Source organism: Stegastes partitus, unplaced genomic scaffold (genome assembly GCF_000690725.1).
Source record: "Stegastes partitus isolate 25-593 unplaced genomic scaffold, Stegastes_partitus-1.0.2 Scaffold528, whole genome shotgun sequence".
Lineage (NCBI taxonomy): Eukaryota > Metazoa > Chordata > Actinopteri > Pomacentridae > Stegastes > Stegastes partitus.
In genome coordinates this window covers 367,795-393,128 of record NW_007578259.1, presented here as the reverse complement: position 1 = coordinate 393,128, position 25,334 = coordinate 367,795, and the positions used below count along the sequence as shown (strand labels likewise).

Genomic DNA, 25,334 nt, shown 5'->3' with positions numbered 1-25,334 from the left:
CTGAAATGACAAACGGCGTTAGAAAGTTTCCCTCTTCAGCGTCGTCTCTCTCTTCCCTGCTCTGTGTCTGTCGGGGCAGACTGTGGCCTTTTGTTCAGTCATCAGCTGAAGCCATAAATCATAGGCAGAGTACCGTGAGGTGGCACAGGTGAGAACAGGATGGATTTATCATCACGCCACGGGAGGGGAATCTGATGGCGGCGGCTGAGGCCTGGAGCTCTCTGAAAGAGCAGCCGAGGAGAAGCTGCAGAAACAAAGATGGATTTATTTGTGGTCTCTTGGAGAAGCCGAGGCGGATAGATGGTCGGATCAAACACATATATTCACACACAGCTCCTGAGACAGATGGGAGAATTTAAAGATGGCTGTTCAAGTCGTGTGTGATTGCATGTCAGCGCGGACACAATCCAGAGAAACAATCAGCCGAGCTTTGCCAAGGTCTCTCAGAGGGGATTACCTTTTTGTGGTATTCGATTAGAAACCAAATTTTATGGAGGCCGGCGGTGAATCGAGGTCAGTTCTTCAAGAATTGTGGCTTATGAGTTCAAGGTCACAGCATTAGTTCAGTTGTTTGCAATCACTCAGAGGTTCAGGCTCGCTGTGTATCTGCACCAAGTTTAAAGATTACTCCGGGGCCTTGACCTGGCTTCAGCAAATCTGTCACATGTGTAGTTCTAATACTCCCAGTGTATTCTTTGGCTCTGCCTGCGCTCACCATCCCTCCTCTGTTGTGAGGAAAACACGCTGACCTGAGGTTATGTAGGTTGTGCTGTTATGTTCAACACTGTATGCAAAATCCAAACGCTTTTGAGAATGAGTCACGGTGAATGGGGATCCTGCCAGCCTTGAGTAAGATGAATTGAGACAGAGCATAACAGAGAGAAAACAAGGAAGACGTGAACGGACAAAAAAAGAGAAGAACAAACTGTGTGAGCTCAGAGAGAAACAGCAAGAGAGTCAATAAAAACAAAAGGCAGCTCTGTGCAGGGGGTAGAGTGCAGGCAGCTTCTCAGCCAGCAATCCAGTCAGTAAGTGGGTCCACTACAGGGGGCTTATGTTGATATTGGGGTTAGGCAGAAGCGCCGTGTTGTGTAATATGCTCAAGTTAATGCGCTGTAATAAATGGGCAAATCCCCTGAAAGCCTGTCCATTGTGACAGAAACACAAGGCATTTAGACAGGCCTGGCGGTCGCTTTGTTTGAGTCAGAGCAAGGCAGGAAGCTCACAGTGAGTCTCCATCACCCTCTGGGAGACACCGTGGACATGACTGATAGTCGGAGACATATGCCCCGACTCCTGTCCCCGGCTGCAGGAGGTCAGCTAGTGGGACCGAGGAGGGAAGTGGCTGTGGAGAGTCTAACATGCACGAGAAGTCGCTGACAATGTGTGTGATCCGTGACGACTCGCAGAGAAACATCTGGTCAGAATCAGGTTTGTTGCAGTGTGAAGCATCTGCACGTAAACACACATGGATGGAAGCATACATTAAGTGTGCTTTATTAGACCGTACCAGTGGAAATACAGACAGGATGTTTGTCTCTTGGTGATGTGTTGTTGTAGAGATGCACGCAAGGACACACAATCGCTCTGCGAATTAGTCATGCCGACAAATTGTCCATTTCATGTCCAGCCCTCCATCAACCCGAGAACCAGCCCGAGTTGTCAGCAGATGCTTTTCATGCCACTTTCTGCTCTCAGTCACTTCTTGCACTCGGTCACGCCCGGCTCCCAACAGTCACAACTGCACTTTCATTATCCAGTGTCTGCTAAATTGGCCAGCAGATGTGATAGCTCTATTATGCATTCATGCAAAATTGCATTTTCCAAATTGGCAAATAATGAAACAGCTGTGCATATGTGTGAGTGCATCCACGTGTTTGTGTCTGTGTGTTTATGCTTCAGCCGGTTCAGACTGTGATCTAACATCTCACTTGTTTTCCTCCCAGCCATGAAATCAGGAGGCACCCAGCTGAAGCTGATCATGACTTTCCAGAACTATGGACAAGCGCTGTTCAAGCCCATGAAGTAAGTCACACAGTCGCTGCATCACCTGCGTGTTTCCCATCCCGTGGCTGCAGCTGGAGCGCCCACATTAAACATCCAACAGCAGTTCCTCTGCTTTAAACACGTTTCTCAGATTTGAGCAAATCTGCATTTTCACCATAAATTAGCTGCCATCCAATATCTGTTTGATAGACTCGGTTTGATGCGCCCGGTTCTAATGCATACGTTTCAAGAGGGTTCCACAAAGTCTCCTGTGAATAAGTGCCAAGTGCTGCTGGTACATCTAGCGGTGTGTTCACAGCCAAAGCTCTCCCCTCCGTGTGATCTTCTTCTGATGGGGAATCGTCTGTCTGCTTTTTAATTAACATCAACAGGCTTATGTGTTAATTAAAGTGAGCATTGAGCCATCGTGAAGACGTCTTTGGGGAGGCATACATATATGCTGGCGAAGGCGCGTTGCACTTGAAAAAGAAACACCCTCCTTCTCAGCTGTCTGGGTTTTGCCAGATGAATTCCCATGCCAGCGCGGATAAACAGTGTCCAGGCCAACTGGGCTGCGATCACAAGTAATTGCTCAGGAGCCTTGATGCTGTGAAATGCAGGATGCAGGTTTCCTACATGAGAGCTTTAGACTCTGGGAGGGAGAGGAGGAGTTCTAGTGGTGAAGGAGGCTTTTGAAAGTTCATAGTGTCATAACTTGGCCCTGTATCTGCTGGTCCTTTATTTCATGTGCATCAAATCCGTTGCCATGGCAGCCAAAGTCACAGGAGGCGGATACAGGAGCTCGGCGTGCGAGTCCATGTTGGGGAATGCCTGGACAGTTTGCTGTTCATATTCCTTGTTCTGCTTCCCTAAACACAGAGATGCATCACCCCTCAATACATGAACAGAACCACGAGCAGTTCAGACGTGTGCATCACAGTGGAGTTCTGTGCTTTGTTAGGAAGTTGGGTTCAGAGTGCACCGGCTTCAGGGCGTCGCTCAGGGGTCCAACAGAGGCAGCCTGGCTCACCGCTCAGCCTCCACTTCCTGTTCTCAGTTGTTCCTCTTTCTGTCCTAACTTGGCATTTCATTTCAAGGTCAATTTTCAAACATGAGGCATTGTTGACGAAATTAGCCTCAGAGACTGTGGTTCAAACGATGGCAATCTCAGCATCTATTGTGGCTTTCAAACACGCAAACCTTTTCAAGTCAACAACAACAACAACAACGACAACGACGACGACAAGGCCCAGCAGGCGTCACAGTCACAAAGAGGTTAGCCTGGGTTTGGATGTGTCTGCGTGGGTAAATCTCAATAGATGTTACTGGACTCGTGACTCAGGGGCTGCTGCTAGGCAACGTGGACAGTCGGACAATGTGCTGGAGTGCCGTGTATGAGTGTAAGTTTGAAGGCAGGCGAAGAAAACGTGGTCACGTCCAGGCTGGTGCATCAGAAAGTCAAGCCTTGTTGTGGGTAGTACAGGCTGTGTCTCCCTGTGACATTTATCCATGAAAATATATGAACACATGATGCAACGCAATAGAAATACTTAATCATGGACGTGTCAAATTTGAGACTTAAATTGGTAGATGTTCTGAATTTTACTGTCTTGGAATAGCATGTTTTCATGAGACTTCCAGCTGGTTAAATTCAAATTTCAGGCTCCGAGTTATGAGTCCAGACGGCAGGTGATTCAGTTTTATGTGCCATAAAGTCTGCATTACAACTAAAATGATAATAGCAAGGTCTGGGTGTGTAACGCTGTCCAGCAGGCTTCAAAAGGCAAGAGAAAAAAGCTGATTTCCTCCAGTGGATGTAACTGAAGCAGTCTTTCTCAGCTGTTGTCAGAAACTGTTTTGACAGTAATTACATGTCAGTCTCTGAATTATATGCTACAGATTCCTGCAGCTCTTTATTTAGCCTGTCATATTTTATTCAGGCCTTTTGCTTTGACTGCCACAGTCATCCGTCTCTAGTGTTTACAGATATTACACAAACGTCCTCAGAGCGGAAATACAAAAATATCAGAGTTTTCTGAGAGACATAATGTAGAAAACTAACCTTTGTTCTGCTTTCACATCACGAGCCTTTTTGTTGTTGTTTCTGTCGTAGCACTGATGTGTCCCACTTTTATTTTAGGAAGTGCAGTGCATTGTGGGTACAGTAGTTCAGAGCGTTCCTGTGCTGCGTTGCTTTGTCTTCACCTGTCCCATTGTGCAGCATCAAGTGGTGCTTCAGAGCGCCTTTGATGTTCTCGTCCTCCTTTGAGCCAAATGCAAATCTCCACACTGCCAGGGGCCAGGAGACTGCACAGGCTGACAGCTTGCCAGACACCTCCACAAGATGTTCTCTGTGTGCAGCTCTGGGAAAACGTTGGAGCTTTGTTTCGTCTGTCTAACTAACTTTATGATCGTGTTTGGTGATTTAAAGTGTGAGCCCACAGCGGAGTAGAAGATGCTAATTTAGCTTTCAAACGGCAATTTGGTGAAGTGTTTCGGGTCATGATGGCTTGTTTTCTCCCACAAATAGATGATCTCCTCTGATTTTTTCATGCTACCCAAATGTTTATGATCCATTCTCTCGAGAGAGAGAATCAAACCCTGACAATCGAGCACATACAGATGTCCTCCATGCTGGTTATTGCAAATCATTTTAAAGAGGTCCAGCTATGCAGAATACATTTAAACGAAATAGAACAAATTTGAGCCAAGTTGGAAAAATCAGATGGCTTTAAGGAAAGATGGTCAAAGGCTGTTGAGGAAGGAAGCGGAAGTGGCATGTGAACAGAGGAGCACTCACAGATGAGAAGTGGTGATAGTCCAGAGGGCTGAGGAGATTCAGCACTGCCAACCTGTCAAGGAACTGGGTCTTCCAGCTGGAGGTTCCAGGCAGCGTGGAGGCCCTCGCTGCCAGACCTCCATGCCTGTCTGGCTCGCGTCCCCGCTGCCCATCCTTCCAGTCCCTGCCAAGATCGTGGTTGTGGTGTGTATGCACAACCATAATGTTCATGTCGCGCTAATTGGATTTGTCAGATGGAGCTTTAAGTGTTTCAGGGAGGAGGTGTAAGCCTGCGATATGCAAAGAATTCATTTCTTCATCACATGCTGTTTGACAGACTGGTTTCCGCCTCCTCCCTCTGATACTGTTGATAGTGTCACAGTTGAAAATGGCTCATGCTCTGCAGGAGCAGCAGAAATGACATTGATTGTTCCTGTTTGTTATGTGCATGTGCCAGTCCTGCTGAGAGCTGTGACTTCGATGCACAGGCAGCGTTACGTGTAAACACATGTACTGTGACATACTGTATATAGGGCGCACATGGCCGTCCTTCAGCACCGGGGGGATTCTGGATGTGTCCTCATCTGCGTGAACCGAATCACTTTTGACAAGCCTGAGCTCTTGGCGCCAGCGAAGCCAGTGGGGTTGGCTGTGAAGCCTCATAGTTGCAATACCCAAGAGGCTGTTTGGTTTTTATCATCTACAGGCTGTTTAATAACCACGAGTCCATCAGATGCCTCATCGTAGCTACTGTGCCCCTTGCTTGACTGACATTTCTCCATGGACCTTCTCTGTAGATGGAGAACTCTGTCAGGACTGAAGCCCCCTAATGTCCTCTGGAGAAAACCCTCTTCCTGCTCCGGCTATTGATCTGAGCATGAAAAATTAATGATTCTCTTATGGATTTACATGCATTCTTGTAAAGTGCAGGAGGGTGCTGTTCATAAAGTGTCTTTGATGGCTGGTGGTTTGTATGGGAAGTTTGATGCAAATGTGCCTGCAAGTATTTCCTCAGGACAAAAGCTGGCGTTTAGTCCCCATAGAGGGATGACAGTCCTGTAAACGGACTCAGATAACAAAGCTGGTCCACACACTGACTCGTCCAAGTCTCTCACATAAGCAGCGAAGATCACCAATAGAAGCTTGGTGAAATCCAAAGAGAGAAGGATAATGCCCTCGCATTACGTCCAAAAGCCAAATCACTCTGAGGATCCATCCAGATCCAAGCAGTTCCCGTTCAGAACCTTTAGACATGTGAAAAAATAAATGCATAAACACATAAAAACATGCATTTAAACCTACACATAACATCCCATCATCACCGTGGCTTAGCTGACATCTTTTTCACAATGTTTAGCACCAAAGAACACTGTTGAGATCCCAAAACTTTTATTCGTTTAACAGCGTTTCCGTAAAGAGTTCCCACGAGGCCCGTAAGAACGCCGCTGGCTCTCAGGAGTTGGACACACTTTTGAGAGGTGCCGTCTGAGCTCATCTCTGTGTGCAAAAACACAGCCGAGGCATGTTACTATAGACAGCTGTTCGCACAGCTGCAGCGCACACATACGTACACACACACACACACACACACACACACACACACAAGCTGCAACGAGCAGGACTCTGTGGGGGTTACGGAGTTCGCACACCCTCCATCACCCACGGCTGGTACTGGAAAACGTCGGGCCAAGCCGCAGCTGCAGCGACTCGCTCAGAGCCGTGGGTTTGTTGCACAGGAGCACACAAAGGAAAACTAACTCATTCACTCCCAACCACTCGCCGTTTAACACCCCCTAATGATTGCCACTGTGACAAGTCAGAAAGCCTTGAAGCGCATAAAGAGACTTTAAATGTGATGAAACGTCAAATCCTCTCGCATTAACGTCCTCGTCGTCTCGCCCGTGATGAAGTTCTCTGTGACAATTCTGACCTCGATCTTGCATATTATGAAAAGCTTCAGCTGAGTTGTCACATCTATCTTTTCTCTCGCTGATAGGTTACGTAAACTCGGGCTGCACGGTTTTTGCAGCTTCATCAGCCTTTCCGTTTGAACGCTGCTTGGCAACCAGAGATTCCTCAGGTTTTCGGCGGCCCCTGCTGCGCTGCCTTGGCAGCCTCGGGACGGAGCGGGATGCCAGGCAATTTGTCCGACCTGGCTGCTGAAATCAATGACAATCTGTAGAGAGCAGGTGTGGTTTGTTCATGAGTGGGCAGAGATAGAGGAGGCCATAGATTAAAGTGAAGTGTGTGTCCAGTGTGTGTCTGTTCGGTGCCTCCTGGTTCATTTTACTTCTTCTTTGATATTGTTTGACTGGTTTTCTTTTCAGTGAGTGTGTGTGGAGATGTAAAGTGTGTGAGATGTGTGAGAAGAATCTGTTTGCATGCTTTGATAGATGCAGAGACTTGGTTGCGTAAACGTTGCCTAACAGCGTTGTACAACATTTCCCAATGAGACCAGCCGACAGTTGCAGCGTGTTGACACCTTTGTTGGGTTAGTCGTGACTTTTTCTTGGTCTTTTTGTGAAGCTAGTTATTTCCAAAGGTTACATGTGAAAGTGAAATCGTGCAGAGTTTAAAGTGGATGAAACAAATGTATTGAACTCATTACTTTGGTTGAGCAGCAGCTTCTGAAATTGATTCGGAAAAAAAAAGAAGTTCAGAACTTGATGATGAAAGGAATGGATCTGGGATGCAAATCACCTCCCAATTTTATATCAGACATGATCAATTGCGGCTCCACCTTTGATCTCAGTGCAGCACGGTATCCTTGGAATTACATCCGTGCTGGATGATGTCTCTCTCCGTGATTTAAATCTCACACTAGACTCCGGTGCCAGTGCAGGAAGTCGTGCGACCGCTAAGCAGCACATCTGTCTTCACGCAGGAGAAAGGCGTTTGTGTCATTTTGTTAACCACCAACACATTTTCACTCGCGGCTTGTCACGACCCTTTGGCATCAGCTTTAAACGCTTTGGGTAACGCTTTAGTTTGTCCACGCTGGCAGGTCGTGCAGCACAAAGACTGAAAAAGGGCAGTAGAGCGGGGAATGTTTAACCACCGATCTGCTGTTCATGTGAGGAACAAAGTCCTCCAGACTCAAAGCCGACTGAAAACGTAGAATAGTAATAATAATATAGGCTTTATGTGCATGTCAGCGTGCTTTCCATCTCCAGTGTGGGCTGTGACAGCAGTTCTAGTCGTTCTACAGTCAGTACATGGACGGCTGCACTTCACCTCATACTGGACACAAGCAGCAGCTGGTTTCAGATCACACCGCCTTCATGTGATTCTTCCTGCCGAGCACAGACAAGGTGCAGAATTTCTAGAAAGATTAGGACGTCATCCTGTATCTGGGCTTTGTCCACAGGAAGCACATACAAATGAAAGCATCTCTGACAGCAGCAACAGCTTCCAGTGTAATTCTTTAAGTAATGATTGATGAAGTCGTGGGTGATGGAGACTCTCCTCACACAGTCTGTCCTCTTGGCAAATATTTGCTTTAAGCGCCACTTGACTGTCTGTCGGCCGCACATTTTGTCCAAGAACCCTCCCGTCTGACTTTATTCTAGGGATGCACGATACATCGGCGACCACATCGGCATCGGTCCGATGAACACATTTAGCCGATGATTGTCTAACGTCAGCGCCTTCGTGTCTACGTTTGATATCGCTGCTGTTTCACAGATGTTTTTGCTTAAATGGTCCTGGACTTAAATATGTTTAACTTTTGTTACGTAATAAAGAAGACTGTGTGGTCTAATTTGGGCATCTTCTTCTGAATAGTTTTCTCACAGTGCTTCCTTTGACTCTTTCTTTAGTGTGAACAAAAACTGAATATCGGCATCGGTAATATCGGTTATCGGCGATATCAGAAATCTTAATATCGGATATCGGCATCGGCCAGAAATTTTAACATTTTGCGTCACTACTTTTTTCTTGCCGTAACCATAGCAACAAACAACAGTGAGGACACCAGCAGAGACCTCCTGGTCTCATGGCGTGAACTTTCAGACATTAAGGGACGTCTATGGAGGCCTAGCTCACTATTTCCTGCTTGTGGAGAAATGATGCTGAAGTAGGAACCAGTGTGTTTAAAGCTAAAGCATCATGAGGAGCATGTTTTATCAGCCAGGACTCCTGTATTTACCTGAGCGTCCACACTTCTGCAGCTGTGCATGAACTGTATGTTGCACATGATGAGGATTTTTAAAAACATTAGCGCTGGCCATTAACAGAAAAACAAAATTCAAGCACAACTTGAAGTTTCAACTGGAAGAAAATTTGCATAAATCTACCTTTAAGAGACTGATGTTTGAACTCATACCAGTGAATCATAGCAGCGATCTTGTTTCTGATGTAGCTTTACATCATTTCTCCTGTGTGGAGAGTGGAGAGAATCAAACACGAGGAAAAGATAACATCTGCTATCAAACACTGTCTGCTGGGTTTTTCCCTCTATTGTCTCCATCACGCGCCCAGCATTTCGGTGTCAGGCCTTCGCAACATCTGTTTCTGGTGCAGCTTTGTACTTGCAGCCAGAAAGGGCTCGGCCCAGCAGCTCCTCTTAAAGGCTCCCTCCGCAGGTCTTTAAGATTAATTTGGTTTTTAAGCTGTGCTAATGTGGCTGAGGATTGCTCGTCTTACACCGACTCTTTCTTCCTTCCCCCTCTCCCTGCTCCCCTTTCATCCCTTCTCCTCCTTCTTCTCCTTTATTTGTTCTATCAAAGGCTTTTGTGCCGTCCAGCTTCAGGCTAACACGTCCTACACTCGCTATTCTTGACAAAACATATTTTCCTTTCACCCTCACTTGCTCTCTGATTTAGAGTTTCCCTATTTCGGGCGCCCATATAAACAAAGCGTCTTAATGAAATTCTGGGCTACACGCTGTGATGTTGCTTTGCAAACAATGTGAGTTATTTGTGTGTTTAAACTTTAAGTGTTTGTAGCTCTTAGTGTGTGTGTGTGTGTGTGTGTGTGTGTGTGTGTGTGTGTGTTTGGTTTGTGGGCGCTGTGAGGCGTTGACCTCTCGTCGGCTGTGAGATGAGCCGGTTAATTAGTGCTGAGCTTTCACCGTCATGAAACCAGCTGTATTCAGTGGTTTGTCACATCTGCCAAGTCATCAGCACACACACACACACACACACACACACACACACACACACACACATCCACTATTTGACTTGAGAATTGGAGTTAGCACAGTGAAGTCTTAATAAAGTATACGGCAGCGTTTCATAGGGAAACGTTTTAATTAAAGTGTCAATCATTGGTGTGTGTTCTGCTTATTATCTAATTATGTCCCATCATTAAAGTGTGTGTTTGGGTGCAGAGACTCTCTTGGGTGTTCTGCAATCACTCATTTTATATCATCCACATCTTTCATAATTACCCCTGACTCGGTTCTGTTCCTTTTGCGACAGAAGTGAGTTCTTTTCATGTCCCTCTTTCTTCCTGCATCTCAATCTTGTCGGCTTCGTCTCAGCGCGCCGTCTATTCTTGATTCAAGAGGTCGGCGGTGTTGGCATCTGGCACCAAACGTGTGTGCACGTCTTCTCAAATCTCAAATAACTTTTTATTTGACAGGCCCAGTCACACAGACTCCCGATACAGACGCTGAAACACAGAGGACTGTCTTATTTTAGACTCCCGAGCCTTAAACTCCCCTCACATCCTCCCCACTCGCACACATAAAGACTTCTCTCATGAATGTTTTACTAGGTCAACTCCTGAGGAAGTGGTGTTTTTCATCACCAATCCCTCTCCTCCTCCTCCTCCTCCTCGTCCTCTCTCCGTCCATCCCTCTCTCTGTCTCCACCTCCCATCCATGCTCCTTCTTGGACTTGTTTGTTTGATTCGCTGAGGAGCTGCTAATCCTCAGCTTGTCACTCGCCTCCGTTCAGAAGCCTCTCTGCTCTGTATTTTTAGATTCTCTCCGTTTAACAAGTGTTTATGCACTCACAGTGTAATGTGGCGGAGCTGCGAGTAGCCTAATCGTGATGTGATTACAGGCCGGCTGAGTTGATGATACTATGAATGATGTGAGTGATGTGGGATTGTCTGAATGCTCGCATTTGTTTACCAGCAACATGACAACGTTCCCAGATCTCAGCAGCTGACGACATGATCTATTACCTCCATCAAGAGCCAAATTATAGAAGATAAAATATTCTTGCTATTTAGTTTCAGTCAAGGCAGCACTTGTTGTTGAGTCATTTACCAGTATTTGATGTATTTATAATACATATGGGGCTGCAGGTGTCTCAGTGGTTAGCACCGTCGCCTCACAGCTAGAAGGTCGGTGGTTGGCGTCCCGGTGAGGACACCCGGGATCTTCCTGCGTGGAGTCTCCATGTTCTCTCCGTGCAGCGTGGGTTCTCTCCGGGTTCTCCGGCTTCCTCCCACAGTCCAGAAACATGCTGAGGTTAATTGGTGATTGTAAATTGTCCGTAGGTGTGAATGTGAGTGTGCTTGGTTGTCTGTCTCTAAGTGTAGCCCTGTGATAGACTGGTTACCTGTCCAGGTGAACCTGCCTTCACCCTGAGTCAGCTGGGATAGGCTCCGCCCCCCATGACCCTGGTGAGGATTAAGGTGTAGAGATGATGGATGGATGTGAACAGCCACATTGTTCCATGTGTAAGACGTGTGTTCAGTGGAACTCTGGATCATGTAAATGCAAAAGCAGTGCCTCTAGCTTGTGGTTTGAAAATGTCCAAACGTGTTTTTAACCTCTGTCCTCACACACACGTGTTGTAGACGACAAGATTTGATGGATAGATCAAAAACTTTACATTTGAAATTAGCGAGTTTGGTTGCGATGTTTCGATGGCTGAGTGTGTTTTTTGTGTTGTGACGCCTGCGGGTTGGACCGGTGCATGTGCTGCACCACATCCAAGCGGATCGTATTTTTGCAGTGGTGCATGCTTGTTGTGGGACCCGACCGTGTCTTTGCAGGGTTGTGTTGTTCAGCCGCTCCATCGTATCATTATAGTTTAAAATACTCGATGGGGAATTCCTGAGCTTCCCACCAGGAATGTCGCTGCTGCATTTGTCTGGAATGTTGAAAATTCATTTTCCTCCAGGAGGTGAATTCTAGACATTTCTTTTTATGAAGCAAGGAGGCCAAGTATTGGCTTATTGTGGGGGCATTTATTGTACTCTGAGCTGCTGAAATGGCACAAACGTTATGGCTGGTTATCTTGAGCGAGCATGGAGGAGCGTCGTGTTTAATTGTAGCAGCGTTTCAAAGGCCGACTGAAGGCTTTGGTGAATCCACAACCTGTGAAAAAGCAGGCTGTGGGTTTTTTGGGGGTTTTTTGTGAGATATAAAATCTTGCTAATGGGTTTGATGTTTTTTAATTTCTAGTCTTTCTGTGAAGCCCTAATGGGATTAATTGTTTGGGATTAGACAAACAGGGGGCTGTTCTTCTTCCTCCTTCATTACAGCACACATGCTTCATTCTTACTTTGTCCCTAAATCAACTGTTGCCCTTTAACAATGGGACCACACGCACCGCACCACCCCGTACACCGGAGCGCTGTCATTAGATAACGACCTTTCCCAGGTAGATCTATCACAGTCCACCTGAATGTCTGTCCCGGCCCGATGAATGAAACAACAGTTCCTGGACAGGGAGAAAGAGAGAGAGCATTGTGGCTCTGTAACTCGGGCCTTTTGTGATAGCATGCACAGAGGTTAATACATCCATTGTGGGCCGGGCCTGTGCTTGTCTGGGTCTGTCCCATGCAAGGTGGCAATTAGGCTGTGTGACTCCCCTGTCCCCGACGGAGGCCAGGACAGGGGGAGGAGAATGCAATCATTGTCTGCCAATTAAACCGGAGCAGGGGAGGAGGGCTCTGGCTGGCTTCGCCTATTGTCAGGGCAGGATGTGGGAGGAGCTGCCACGTCCAGGTCTGGTATCACCGGGCCGAGGAGGCAGGAACCTGATCCAGGGGTTCGCCTGGGCTGCACCTCCCCTCCCACCCTCCTGCCCTCCTTTTCTGTAGCTCCGGGCGGCGGCGATGCGAACAGAGGAGTCTCTGTGCTGGAGCTGCAGGGAGACTCTCAGACTGCGCTGCTGCTGGAAGGTTGTTCACAAAAGGACTGAAAGCTTTGATATAAGCACAGATTGATGTGTGTGTGTGTGTGTCTGTGTGTGTGTGTGTGTGTGTTTGACCCTATTTTAAAGCTGTTATGTTCCATGTAAGCAACAGATGCAGTGGGCTTTCATTTTCACTTCTTGGATGTAAAATATTGTGCAGTTTTAGATGGACAGTGCCATGTCCAGCTGTTTAACCAGCATACCGTCTCTGTATTGACAACAGAGTCAGTAAATATGGACACAGGCTGTATGTATTTACACACTGATTATTTCATGTAACAGCGGTGCTTTGAGCTGAATGCTGATGCGTTCACACGCTCACACTGACCATCGTAATGTGTCGACGTTGTGCAGGTTCACTGTGTTCGCCGTCTTAGTTTAGCATCTTAGCATGTCAACAGATGGAAAGGTCATATTCTGACCTCGCTATGGCTCTGAATAATTCCACCTAATAGCTCAACCTTGTTGGGCACGAGAGGAAAAGTCAGCAGATCGCTGAAGACGTCAGGATTCTACCTTTGGATGGCGATGTATGGTGAAGTTCTCATCGGCCTCATTGTGCTGAAAGAACACATGTCGGTTTCATGCTCTGGGATCCATAAATGTCTGGACAAAATTTCATGACAATCTATGTAGTAACTGTTCAAATGTTCTGACCCAAAGCTGTGGACCAACTAACCGACAGCAGCAGTCAGGATAATGTCTCAGGCTGTGTTTTGGGGTTTGGTGCAATGACTTACATTACACTGTGAGATATGTTGTTCACCTGGAGGACCAATTAATGCACCACCAGCACATCCTTATTACAGGCAGATGCATCAGGACGCAGCTCTGTCACTGTACAGAATGCAAACATGATGCCAGAGCTGTTCAAAGTCTTGTTCTTTTTTTTTTTTTTACTGCACTAGAAAATGTAATGCATCTTTAAAGTGATGCTGAACGTATAGATTTTTTCAGAAATGTATTCCTGGTTCACTCCTTTCACATACAAATTAACTGTATTTACCCTCCAGTGTGCTGGACTTGCTCCATCCCACTTAGCTCTTACACAAGGATAAATGCAACCCTCGGAACTGTTTTTCCAGTCCCTTCACCACTTCCTCCTTCGCCGCCGTCACCCACTCACGACCACAATGACATCTCTCAGCCACCACTTAGCCCCTGATAGATGGTTTCTATTTAGGAAACGGCATCTGACCACAAACCACCGAGCACAACAAGACTGTTGACAGGTCTAAATAGAAAAGTTCAGCTGTGGGAGAAACAAAGCACGAACGCTCCTGCCTCGATTCGGGGGCCTCGCCCACTAAATAGCTTTCTGGATGGGCTCCTGTGATTGCTTTCTTTGGTGGAGGTATCGAAGTTTTCAGTTTTATGTAGTTAGGTTTCACTCTGCGGTGTGCAATCCATTTTGGAACAGCGGAGAAAAGCGCCGCTGAAAATAAGTGACGGCGCTGAAGCCGAGGCCGTCTGAGCCGAGCGCGGTGACGGATGAACCGCTGCAGCAGAACAGGTTGCTGCGACTCCCTCCAGAGCGTCTCAGGTAATTAATAAACACATTGATTAGGGAGCTAAAAAAAGACAGCATCACTAAATCAAATGCTACGCGGTCATCAGTCATGCACTGCTGGAATATAGCATTTTAACAAGCCTCACATTGGACTAATTAGGGGAAATGGAACCAAGTCTTTCAAGCTGTTCTGGACTGTTGTAGATTAAAGTCTTCAGAGATAATCAAAAATAAACAGCAGCCAAGTTTCTCTGTGGATCCGCTGCTGTGTGCATGTGTGTGTTTATGAGTTGTGTGTGTGTGTGTTTGCTTCTGACAGCCTTTGTGGTGTGTCCACGCTCAGTGTAAGTAAACACAGATGGGGAAGGGAGTGACTGGCCGGCAGCCACAGTGTCCTTCGGGGGAAAGGAAATCAGAAGGAGGAGGATGGAGGGGAGGAGAGGAAGGGAAAGAATGAGGGGAGGAGTGATAGAGATGTGTTTGTGGATACACGGCGGGCTGCTTTACAGCCAGAGCGCCTTAAAGGACGATTCTGGCTCGTTTTAGCTCATTAACGAGGTTATTGTGGGTTTATGGATCATGCTAACTGTGTTGCAGAGCTTTGAGGAAACAGTGTGAAGGACTCAAAAACAAACATGATTCATGTGAAAATCATGTTTTGGAAAGCCTCAGGGAGCTGCTGCTCAACTCCCAGCAGCCTTTGGGTTGAAATAAAGCCGAATCATCCGGTGAGGGGGTCCACGCCGGGCCGGGAAGGTGTGCAGCTGCAGCAGGTGATATTAAACGTGGTCTCGTTCAGTGTGTTCCTTATCTTTGGGTCAGGATAATAGGATTGTTTTGGATGAGACATCTCAGGATATTCAGGCCCACAGATGGCCAAAGATAATGGACATCCAAAATGCTTACACAATCCAATTAACTTGTGTTGGCTCCAGAAACACACTCCCCGTCCTCCGTGAGAGTGTGTCGGGGTGGCGGGCCTGGAAAATTAATGCTTCCCAGGATTTAACATCATTTTAGCTAATTGGCGTTTGCTGTTGAGCGACTACTTAGCGATAATCAAATGAATTCTTAATGGTTCGTACCTCGGGCTGCTTGGGAGGACGGACCGGTTTGCAGACGCTCTGCGTTCAAACGGGTGATTTATGTGGTTCTGGCAGGTTTTTCACTTTCCTCTTTCTCTGCTTCCACTCTGACCCAGGCGGCTGCCAGTTCTCTAGTCAGGGAATCTGCTTTGAATTTTATACCGAGTAGGAAGTGACTGTATTTTCATGCCGGTCAAAGATTTGCTTTTACCTCTTATAACCTCGAATACGATCGAAAAAACACTCCAATTAAAGTGTTGAAACAGAAGAAGTGGCAGCATCCACGCTTTCATTTTCTCCTCCCGCTTCAGATGACAGTGAAACGCAGTAAAAGAAGGACTGAGAGGAGAGATCCCAGAGTGGAACTGTGCTCTGAATCCTCCTCAGTCTGAGACCAGAGACGACTTTCTGCTCAGCCTGCAGTTTCTGCGCCTTCCTGACAGGATTTCTCTCCCTCCTCTCATCAGCTTCAGCTTACATGTCGTGCTGAATACCAGGGCTTGTTACTCAGGCCCTGGGAGATGAAGACTTGTGGTAATACTCATTGATTTTGTGTTGCCTGCATAAACAAAAACTTGGGCTCACACATATAGTGGGAAAGCTCCTGGAATCCTCATTGATCCGAGCAGGCGGCGAGCCTTCCAGCTTGTGTTCATTATTTAAGTAGCGTCGGCCTTTGTGGAGTTTGCTGATCTGTTGTTGCCTCCTTAAGACCAGAAGCGTCGAGGTGGGTGCCATCTTTTGTTGTTTTTTTTCCCACATTATTCAGCCTGACTCTGGCTTTGAAGCTTCAGTCGGCTCCCTCCTGCCACCACCGAGCTGTGAGCGATGGAGACAACTGGTGGAGGCTTTCTGGAGGAATTTCCTGTAGACCGTGGAGTGTGTCAGCGCCTTCCTCCTCAGCAGGAATGCTTTTACGGTGGCTGTGTGTTGTATTTGTAGCAGTGTGAAGGGAGAGAGTAATCCACAATACGCTGTCAGTCCCAGTGAATCTCGACATAAATCATTTCATGCAGGATGGCCTGGTATGGACGCAGTCTGGCCGAGCTGTCTCCGGTACATCTCTGGAACAGGTGGTTTCTACAATGGGCCCACTTATGAAGGAAAGAGCTGCAGGAGAGGAGCAGGCTTTATTCTGAAGCTCATTGTTCTAAACATCCCCAACCTCGCGCTTCTTGACATCTCATCGCAGCTGACCCGAGAACACCCCGGATGTTTCTTGTGTATGTTCTGCATAATTCATAGTTCACATTCTGAGCAAAGCCTGTCGTGAATCGAGCGCCGTGTGAAGGATTGCCTCAGACTGGTGCTATTGAAGACAGCTAATCCACTGCGGGTAGATATGTAAATATGACCGAGTGTGGCTCCGTGTTGCTGGAACGCTGCTGATTGTCGAGGATAAACCGATGTGCGTTTGTTGTGGGTGATGGTGTGGGAGCGAGAGGGAAGGAGAGGGAGACAAAATGAAATGTAACTAGAGGCATAAAGAGCCGTCCCTGTCTTTGGCTGGATAATCGCCTTAGCCAATGAGAACAGCAGCATTGTTCTGCTGTATGAACCTGCAGCTCGTCACAACACTTGTTTCTTCAATCAGTCTTTTCTGTGCATTGCTTTTTATTCCCTAATAAAGAGAAGGTGTCTTCATCAGTCAGATCGCATGTTTGGGATTCTGCTGCAAAAGACAGAGAATGTTTGTTTAACATGTTTTTTGTGTTTGTTTGTCTTTGTGAGGGAGCCAATAGCAGAGAAGTGACAAAGCAGCCAAAGATAAACCTGGTTGTTGCTCTTTATCTTAAGGTGGATGCACTCACAAGGACTGTCCAGCTGGACTATTGGGGCACCTGAATATAAGCCCCACCCACTACCTGTAAACAGGAAACCAGGTGTGTTCATATCCAGGCTGCAGGTGTCTCTAAGCTGCAGGTGTCCACGTTGGAACATGAGATGTTTACACAGAAAGATGTTTTAACCTTTAATTAAATGCGTAGCGGTAACATACACAGATACGTACCGTAGAGGCTTTTTTCTGAACACTTCCTGTAACACGGCTGGTTAAGGAAATAAAACTCCAGCAGCTACCAGGAAAAGTCACTGATCGCTATCTTGAATGAAAAATACTTTATTTATCCCAGAAGGGAAATTCAATCGTCTTCAAGGCAAATTCGTAAAACTTGTAAAAATCCATAAATTAGCCGCATCATTGTTTAAAGCGTGTGAAAGAAGCAGCGGCTTATAGTCCAGACATTACGGTAAATAAAAACATAATTCATGACATGACCACCACGTAGACCAAAGAGTTTGTTGTTTATTCACTGCTCTCTGATTCCTTCCATAATAATATTATAGAGCTTGAAGAGTTTTAGAGTCAGATCCTCCATTTTTCTGCAGGAGTCTGTTTCATCGTCTGATATCCTTTAGTTCTGCTGCATGAAGCTGCCACCAGGTCACAGGTGTGTTCCTCCACTTCAACATCTGATTTAAATAGAATAGAATAGAATAGAATAGAATAGAATAGAATAGAATAGAATAGAACTTTATTGATCCCTTTGGTGGAAACCTCAGGGGAATTGTTGAATATTAAAATGTAAGATTGTGTAGTAATGATAATATAATCCTGATATTAGTTTCTCATTCAGGAACTCTACGCATATTCATCAGTTTCAGTTTCTCTGCGTTTAATCAGAACAAGCTGTGGGTTCCTGACGGTGTGTGTTTGTTGACCAGTCTTTGGCTCTTCTGCTGTGCGGTGCTGCCGGGTTTACGCTCCGTCATGAGAGTCAGAGGTCTGAGGAAACAATCTTTATCTGTACTTCGTGGCTTTCAGCTTGTCTTCGCTTTAGCTTCGAGCTTTAAACCGCGAACACGCCGGTGCCCCTGTGGAGTGTTTGTTTTACAAAAAAATAACGATTTCCTTCAACAGAAGTCCAAGATTTCAGGGAATCCTGCTGACAGCAGCTACAAATCCTCTGCAGCAGATGATAGAAAGTCAGATAAAGACTGCAATCTGTAACTGACAACACAATAGGAGTTCTACAGCATTTGCATTTTTGATGCTTGTTTCTGAGACTCAAGTTTCTTTACCTTCAGACCAGATCTATGTTGTGGTTTTTATACGATACGAGTGGAACAAGCAGCCCTGAGCAAACAGTCCTATCAGCCTGCAGGGGAACTTCAGGGATCATTCTTCTTGTGGTTCGAGCGAGTACGGCTGAGTCACTTCAAACTGCCGCTAGTAGTTTTATTAGCGGAGTCGGAGGTGAGCTGGTGTGCTCGAGCTGCAGCGAGTAAAGAGAGGTGGGCGAAGACAACGATGGAGAATTCATAGATCTGCACATTCAAACAACACACAGGCTTTAAGGCATGTTTAAAAAAACAAGCTTGTCTTTGAAAGGGTTAATAATGACGTTAACTATGAACAAGTGAAAATACACACGTGTTTAACAAGATGTCATTTTTCATGATTGGACTAAAATAATCTCTTTTTTTTTTCCTTCAACATCTGTCGCTGGTAAAAAAACCCAAACCCTTGTGATGTTAAGCTGTTGTAACATCACAGAACCTGTACAGACGCCTCTTCTGTCATTATCCTGACTGAATTAAATGAAACAGAGCAGAGAAGAGGCTGAATCATCAAACATTTATTCTATTGATATCAGAAAGCTGCCGTTTGGTGGCACTTCTTATTGGAACCCGCCAGTGAATGCGCTTATCGGGTCACAACGCACTCGTTCTGATGAGGAAACTGATGCCTTCACCAAAATAGCACAGTGATACTAATAAGATTTACAGTTTTGTCGTACTTACTTCCAGGGGAAGGGATCCCAAAGATATAACTCTGCAGCTCTGCATAGGTTCTTTACAGTGATTTGGGTTCTTTAAACGCTGTGTTCTGTGGAGCGGGAAGCCCAGGAGAACATGGCTGAATATGTCACGCCAGTCAATTCAGGCCAGCAATAAAAAATGTATGCATCAAAAAACAAATGCAGCCATCTCACAGAAAAAGCTCCAAGAGCGATGTGGAGCAGAGACTCAGAAAGCTGCAGCGTGGGGAATCATTTGATGCATTTAGAATCCACTGATCAAGCGTTCAGGATGTTCTGAGAAGCTTCCGTCATCTCAGATCCTAAAAGCCAGACGACATGAAGTCTCAGCAATTATATTTAAACTGAGATTTGTCTGCGATTATGAAGCTGTCAGACGTGATCAGAATCAGGGATGAACTTTATTGATCCACGAGGGAGTTTGTTTGATCACAGGAGCAACACAAAAGAAATGATTCTATAAGAATGTACAAAACCAAAACAACAAAACAGTCGTCACTCCAGAACAGTGGTCCGAGATCTCACGACCAAGTTTAGGATCCAGGTTTGACTGTGAAGCTGCTGCAGGACTCGACTGGTCAGAAAAATGATGCAAACTTCACTTAGTTAGCTTTTAGTTTAGCTAGCGGCTCATTTTTCCCTGAGCAGGCACAGAGCAGCAGCTACACTTAATAAAACAATATGAACCTTGAAGGTGTGAGATGATAAATAAATAAAATCAGTAGATTAAAGGTCATCATGGCAATCTGGTGCAGACTTCAGCCCAGACTAAAGCCTGGTTGTAAACTTAAATCTTTGATATTTGACACCTGGACCAGTTGTTGTGAGTCTAAAAGTTGAACAAATTATTTTTATTCACAGATTCTGGATTAGTTCTAGTTTAGTTTAACTTCTAACCAGGAGCGTTTTACAGAACTGGTCTAAGCTAGCTGTGACACGTGACCTGGTTTGTTGAGACGAGATAAATCCAACAGTTTTTAGAGCTTTTTTAAAATTCTTGTTATTATTTGTGTTTGAAGAAGAAGCGCTCATTTGATATTCGACTATGAAATAGAAATGTCCATCATTTGTTGTCTCTCCAAAGTGAAATGAAATAAAACAAGAGAAGAAGAAGCTCCTGTTAATCTGTCTCTATTGTATGCAAACCAATAAAACTTAAACGGTTTCCAGTCACTGACAGTAGACTTCAGTGAAGAGCAGTCTGTCGTTGCTGCTCGTCTTGTACCAGGTGAAAGAAATCGTGATCACGTAGCATCAGGGCTGTCCTCTCGCTGTGGCTTTCTGTCTGTTTCAGGGTTGATTTTAGGATTTTACTGTCTGTTTTTAAGCTTTTAAATGCTCCGGTTCCTCCTTATTGAGTAGAACTCACATTATTTGACCACAGTTAGAGCTCGACCAACCAGATGTTCTGAGATCTTCACACAAAAGCTGTTCCTGATCTAATGAGGTCGACCTTGACCCCTTCAATTCCCCCTTTAATTTTTCTTTATTTTATAGTTTTTATCCAGATGTGGGGTTTTATTCATTCTGTTAGCGTCCTGTGGGTTGGTATATGTAACTGTGCAGCGCTTTGGTTTAACTCCTGATGGCTTCATGTGCTTTATGCACTAAACTGACTGGACCTCAGTGACGTGTTGAAGTCGTACAGTAGTTTTAAAGCTGATTCATGTGTTTGTACGGGACTGTGTGGAGAGGCTCTGGCCCCCCGACAGAAGATGGATGGATGGATGCCGTCGTGTCCCCTGATCCCCGACCGTTCCATCGTCATCCGGGGTTCTGTGTGTTTTACTTCCAGCTCCGCGTCTAGTTTGCCTTGTTAAACTGCACAAAGGATAGTGGGAGAGCAGCAGGGCTTTGCAGACCTATAAGCCATGGCCTGATTCCTGACACATACAGACAGAAGACTCGCAGCCATCTGGCCAGATGAGACAGTCGGACAGACACACTCTCTCTCGTGCACAAACACAATCTCTCTCACGGACACAATTTATTCTGGTTCTGAGGGGTTCTGTCATCTATCTCAGGGGTTGCCAGGGAGCTCTGCTGGTCACAGATAGTGACCTAGCCCACAGCGATGCAGCTTCCCTCAAAGCTCCACATTTAGATTCCAAACTCAAGGCCCCACTTTCTACTGGCAGCTTTTATTGTGGACAGAAGGTCAGACGTCCACGAAGGAATGATGGACGTAATTGGAAAAGGAGATAACTGGAAGATACACACTGTATGGCTTTAAAAAGACGGCTCTCTTTGTCATTTGTAACCCTTAACATGAACCTGAGAGTAGTTTCTGTTGCTCTTTGTTTTAATTAGCATCGATAAGCAGCTTCATAAATGCTGTAGCTGTAGGAGGATGAAACAGATATAAACAGACATTACAGCACAACACAGGGACGTTTTATAACTGTTGATTGAAAGAACGGTGTTATGAATGAAAATGGATGAATACAACTATTGCACAGCGTGTTTTAAATGTCTGTATAGAGCTCATTAAAGATCATCCCAGTGTGCATGACTATGGAGAAAAGATGTTTGTTACTACCTACATTTTCACTACTGTTCTACTTTATTTACATATTTACTTATTTATTTTTTTTCTCTGGATGTAATTAAACATAAGTAAATATTAGGACAGTTTTTTTTGGTTTGTTTGTTTTGTTTTTGCAGGACCATGTTTTACAGGTTTATTCAGGTCCAACGTATCAGTCAAAGTAGTCTCACGTAGTCCGACCTGGATGCAGTGATGGTGTCCCTGCAAAACATCATCAGAAGGAACTTGTTTTGGTGGAATATTTGCATGCAGAGATGGAGGACCGTGCATGGTCTAGATCTAATAAAAGTCGCCGTTTGCAGTGTGTAGGTTGTTGTCTGTTTCCTGTAGCTATCTCTGAAGCTGCTGTTTCCTGCAGCACAGGGGTTTTGAAAACATGCATAAAACAGAATGAGGAGAAGCTGCAGCTTTAACCTTCAGTCTCCATGTGAGGAGTCAGAATAAACTAACCTGTGGAGCTTTTGGACCAATTGCAGAGTTCCTCTGAGCTGCTCCCTCTATTATCTGCTCTGCACACTCAGAGGATGCACATGGATGCCAAGAGAACAGGAGTCACATGATCCACATTTCTGCAGACTGCAAAGGAGTCTAATACATATTGACAGCTGGTTTTAGTGAAGGGCCTCGGAAGTTGGCTGCCAGAGGAGGGAGGAAGAAAGTCCTCTCAACACGTCTGGAATCTCCTTCAGAGTGAGCAAAACATGTCTGGTGTGAAAAACTACGCTTCACCGCTTGCAGTTTTTTCTATCCATACGACATATTTTCATCGTGCTCCTGAACATATAAATCATAGCTCCTGGTTTCGTGCTGATCAACATGAAGACCCTGCACCAGCTGATCAGTGCACCTCTAAACCTGCGTGTGCACCTTGTGCAGCAGGAGTCTGGCTCGCTCTTATAATATTCCCACTTTGTCTCCCTCCTAATGAGCATCTAATAAGTGTGAAACTGAAGCGCTGGCTCAGGCCGTCATCAATCTCCTTCAAGTCGAGTCTCTTCGCGAGCATTCTTATGATAATATCGCCCATGCTGCTTCCCACACATGCAGATGACTTGCTTTTCCCTCCTGGCTGTGCCTCACCCTGCGTGTTGAAAATAGCTGAGGCTAGAACACAACTTGTGTAACATTGATTTGAAATTCAATCTAGACAGCTACCTCTGGGCCCTGAGCTGATTCTTAGATCCCTCTCCGATACCAGCGCTGGTGGAAGGAGGAATAAGCAAAGCCAGGAACGCACACCAAATGTATATATACCCACACGGCGAGCGGCTGTTTGCAGACGCAAAGCCAGAACCTTGACAGCGTTCTCTCTGATACTTGTGCTTGTAGTGCTGCTGACAGACACTCTGACACAAACCACCGGGCTGAAGAGGTTTTATCTCCCGATCTTTTATCCGGTCAGCCATCCCTCCACCTGTCTGTCACCTTGAGAGCTGTTGTGAGCGCTCTACAAGGTGCCATTTACACTCGAGTGTCCTGAATATATCACGCTAATCACTTGTATTTCTCCCAAAAAAAAAAAGAACATCCACTGAAAAGACTCTCAGCGGACGAGTCTCACGGTGAATAAAACGCAGCTCTTTGAAAATATAATCTCCAAAGGAAGGGAGAGTATATATATCACTAGAGGATTTCTTTTGGTGAAACATCATGATGGAGTTTTGCAGCGAGAAATAAAACAGGAGGTGCAACATCGAGGAGGAGTGATATCGATGAGCTGCAGCCATGAACTAAGTGCAGGAAAAAGGCGAGGAGAGGAGCTGCTGGATGCTTGATAATTGGTGTTAAGTAGGGTCAGGCTGGCGAGAGGGAATCTGATTTGGCTGCACGGTAACCAAACAACTGGTAAATCAAAGCAGTTTAGAAAACACTGATGAGGGTCCATATTCTCTGTCTTTGTTCGGCTCTTTTCTTATTATTCTCTGAAGTCTCTGTACTGAATATCAAAACAAGAGGCTTCCAGGTGCTGCAGGTTGTCATGGTGTTATGTTGTTCTAGAGCAGAGCCAGGACGGTCCACGTCTTGTTTAGAGCATTCAGAAGGAGCTCCTCATCAATTCTAGTTTTATTCTTTACAATCCGGCCCGTTCATCCACAGATGGGATGGCGCTTTATTGATTATTAAACGCCACAAAATATGGCAACTGTTCCTGGGCGACAGTAAAATGTCAGCCGTGGGCAGTTACGCTGTAAAACATCCAGCTTACAGCCAGCTTCTGACAACTCTGCACAAGCACTGGAGAATCCGTTTGGTTTTTTCACCGTTGGACAATATTCTCACTGGAGTCATAACACCTTCTTTGGCACTTTTTCTTTCTGCTCGTGGATGCATATGTGAACTTTCAAATGAGAAACATTTGATCCAGAGAGGAGGACTTTTTGAAGTCAACAACCAACATTTAATTTGCACGTGCAGGTTTTGTGTGTGTGTGTGTGTGTGTGTGTGTGTGTGTGTGTGTGTGTGTGTGTGTGCTGCATTTATCCAGAGCTCATACTGTCTGTAGCTCTCAGACATCCAGAGCAGGACAAAGGGCCCGACAGAGACAAAGAGGCCTGTCAGTGGGGGGCTGAGATCCTCCGTGGATTACTGGTAGATGACAGATCTCCCGTGCAGCCTCTCTGTCTGCCTCGGCCGCTGTCTCTCATTCTCTGAGTCGGATCAAGACGTCACGACGGCACCGGAGTGGTGAATGAATCAAAATGAATCAATGTCTTTAACCTGCGTGAATCGAGTGTAATGAGCTGATATCAACTGTGGTGAAGATAAATCTACATTTTGTGCAAAAAGCAAAGTCACCATTTGATAATAATGTTCTTTTACCTTAATGAGCGAGAACAAAAGTTTCTGGTGTTTTCCTCGCACCTCGTTTTTGGTTATTTTACACCTTATGTGCAAAATATTCTTTGGACTCCTTTCCCTTCACCTCTTTCTTCTTTTTATTTCCTGCAGATTTTCACAGTTTAATCACGTCTCTCATTGAAACGGACTCACAGAACTCTAATCTGTTTCCAGATGTTTCCCTGCATGTTTGAGTTGTTGGTCCAGAAAGCCGTGTGCCGACGCATGAAGTCTTTGCTTGTTCAGTGCTCTTCTTGTGGTACTTCTGCTTCATCGTGTCCTCCTGCAGGTAGAAATAATGATGGTTCCTGAGCTGCTGTTTTCAATCATCTGAGTTCTGATGCTTGCAAATGATGTTAAAAAATCTTGGAAATGACCTTTTTTCTTGTTGTGACAAACTCATTTCTTCGTCTGTCCTTTGACACCTTTCCTTTGTTCGTTAGCTAATCCAGTGTTGTCACAGAGTTCCTGACAGCGTAACACTTTTACATGTAAAATTCTGGTGAGTCTCTCTGCATTTCACAGAGCTTAAAATCTGGTTCTAGAGGCGACACACTGACGGTAATGTGTGTTCTGTCAGCCTTCGATGATGGAGGATGGTGGAGCATATGGTGGAGAAATCTCTGAAGCATCCGAGAAAAGTTTGTGATGCTCCACAAATACAAAAA

General features: G+C 45.6%; 1 protein-coding gene across 1 annotated transcript in view; it reads left to right on the top strand.

Annotated features, from left to right (window-relative positions):
• Nucleotides 1-25,334, top strand: part of fam20ca (FAM20C golgi associated secretory pathway kinase a) — a 38,290-nt gene that overhangs the window by 3,185 nt on the left and 9,771 nt on the right. The window contains exon 3 of the mRNA XM_008287930.1: nt 1,947-2,025. Within this exon, the coding sequence (XP_008286152.1) occupies nt 1,947-2,025 (79 nt within the window). The remainder of the gene's footprint in view (nt 1-1,946; nt 2,026-25,334) is intronic.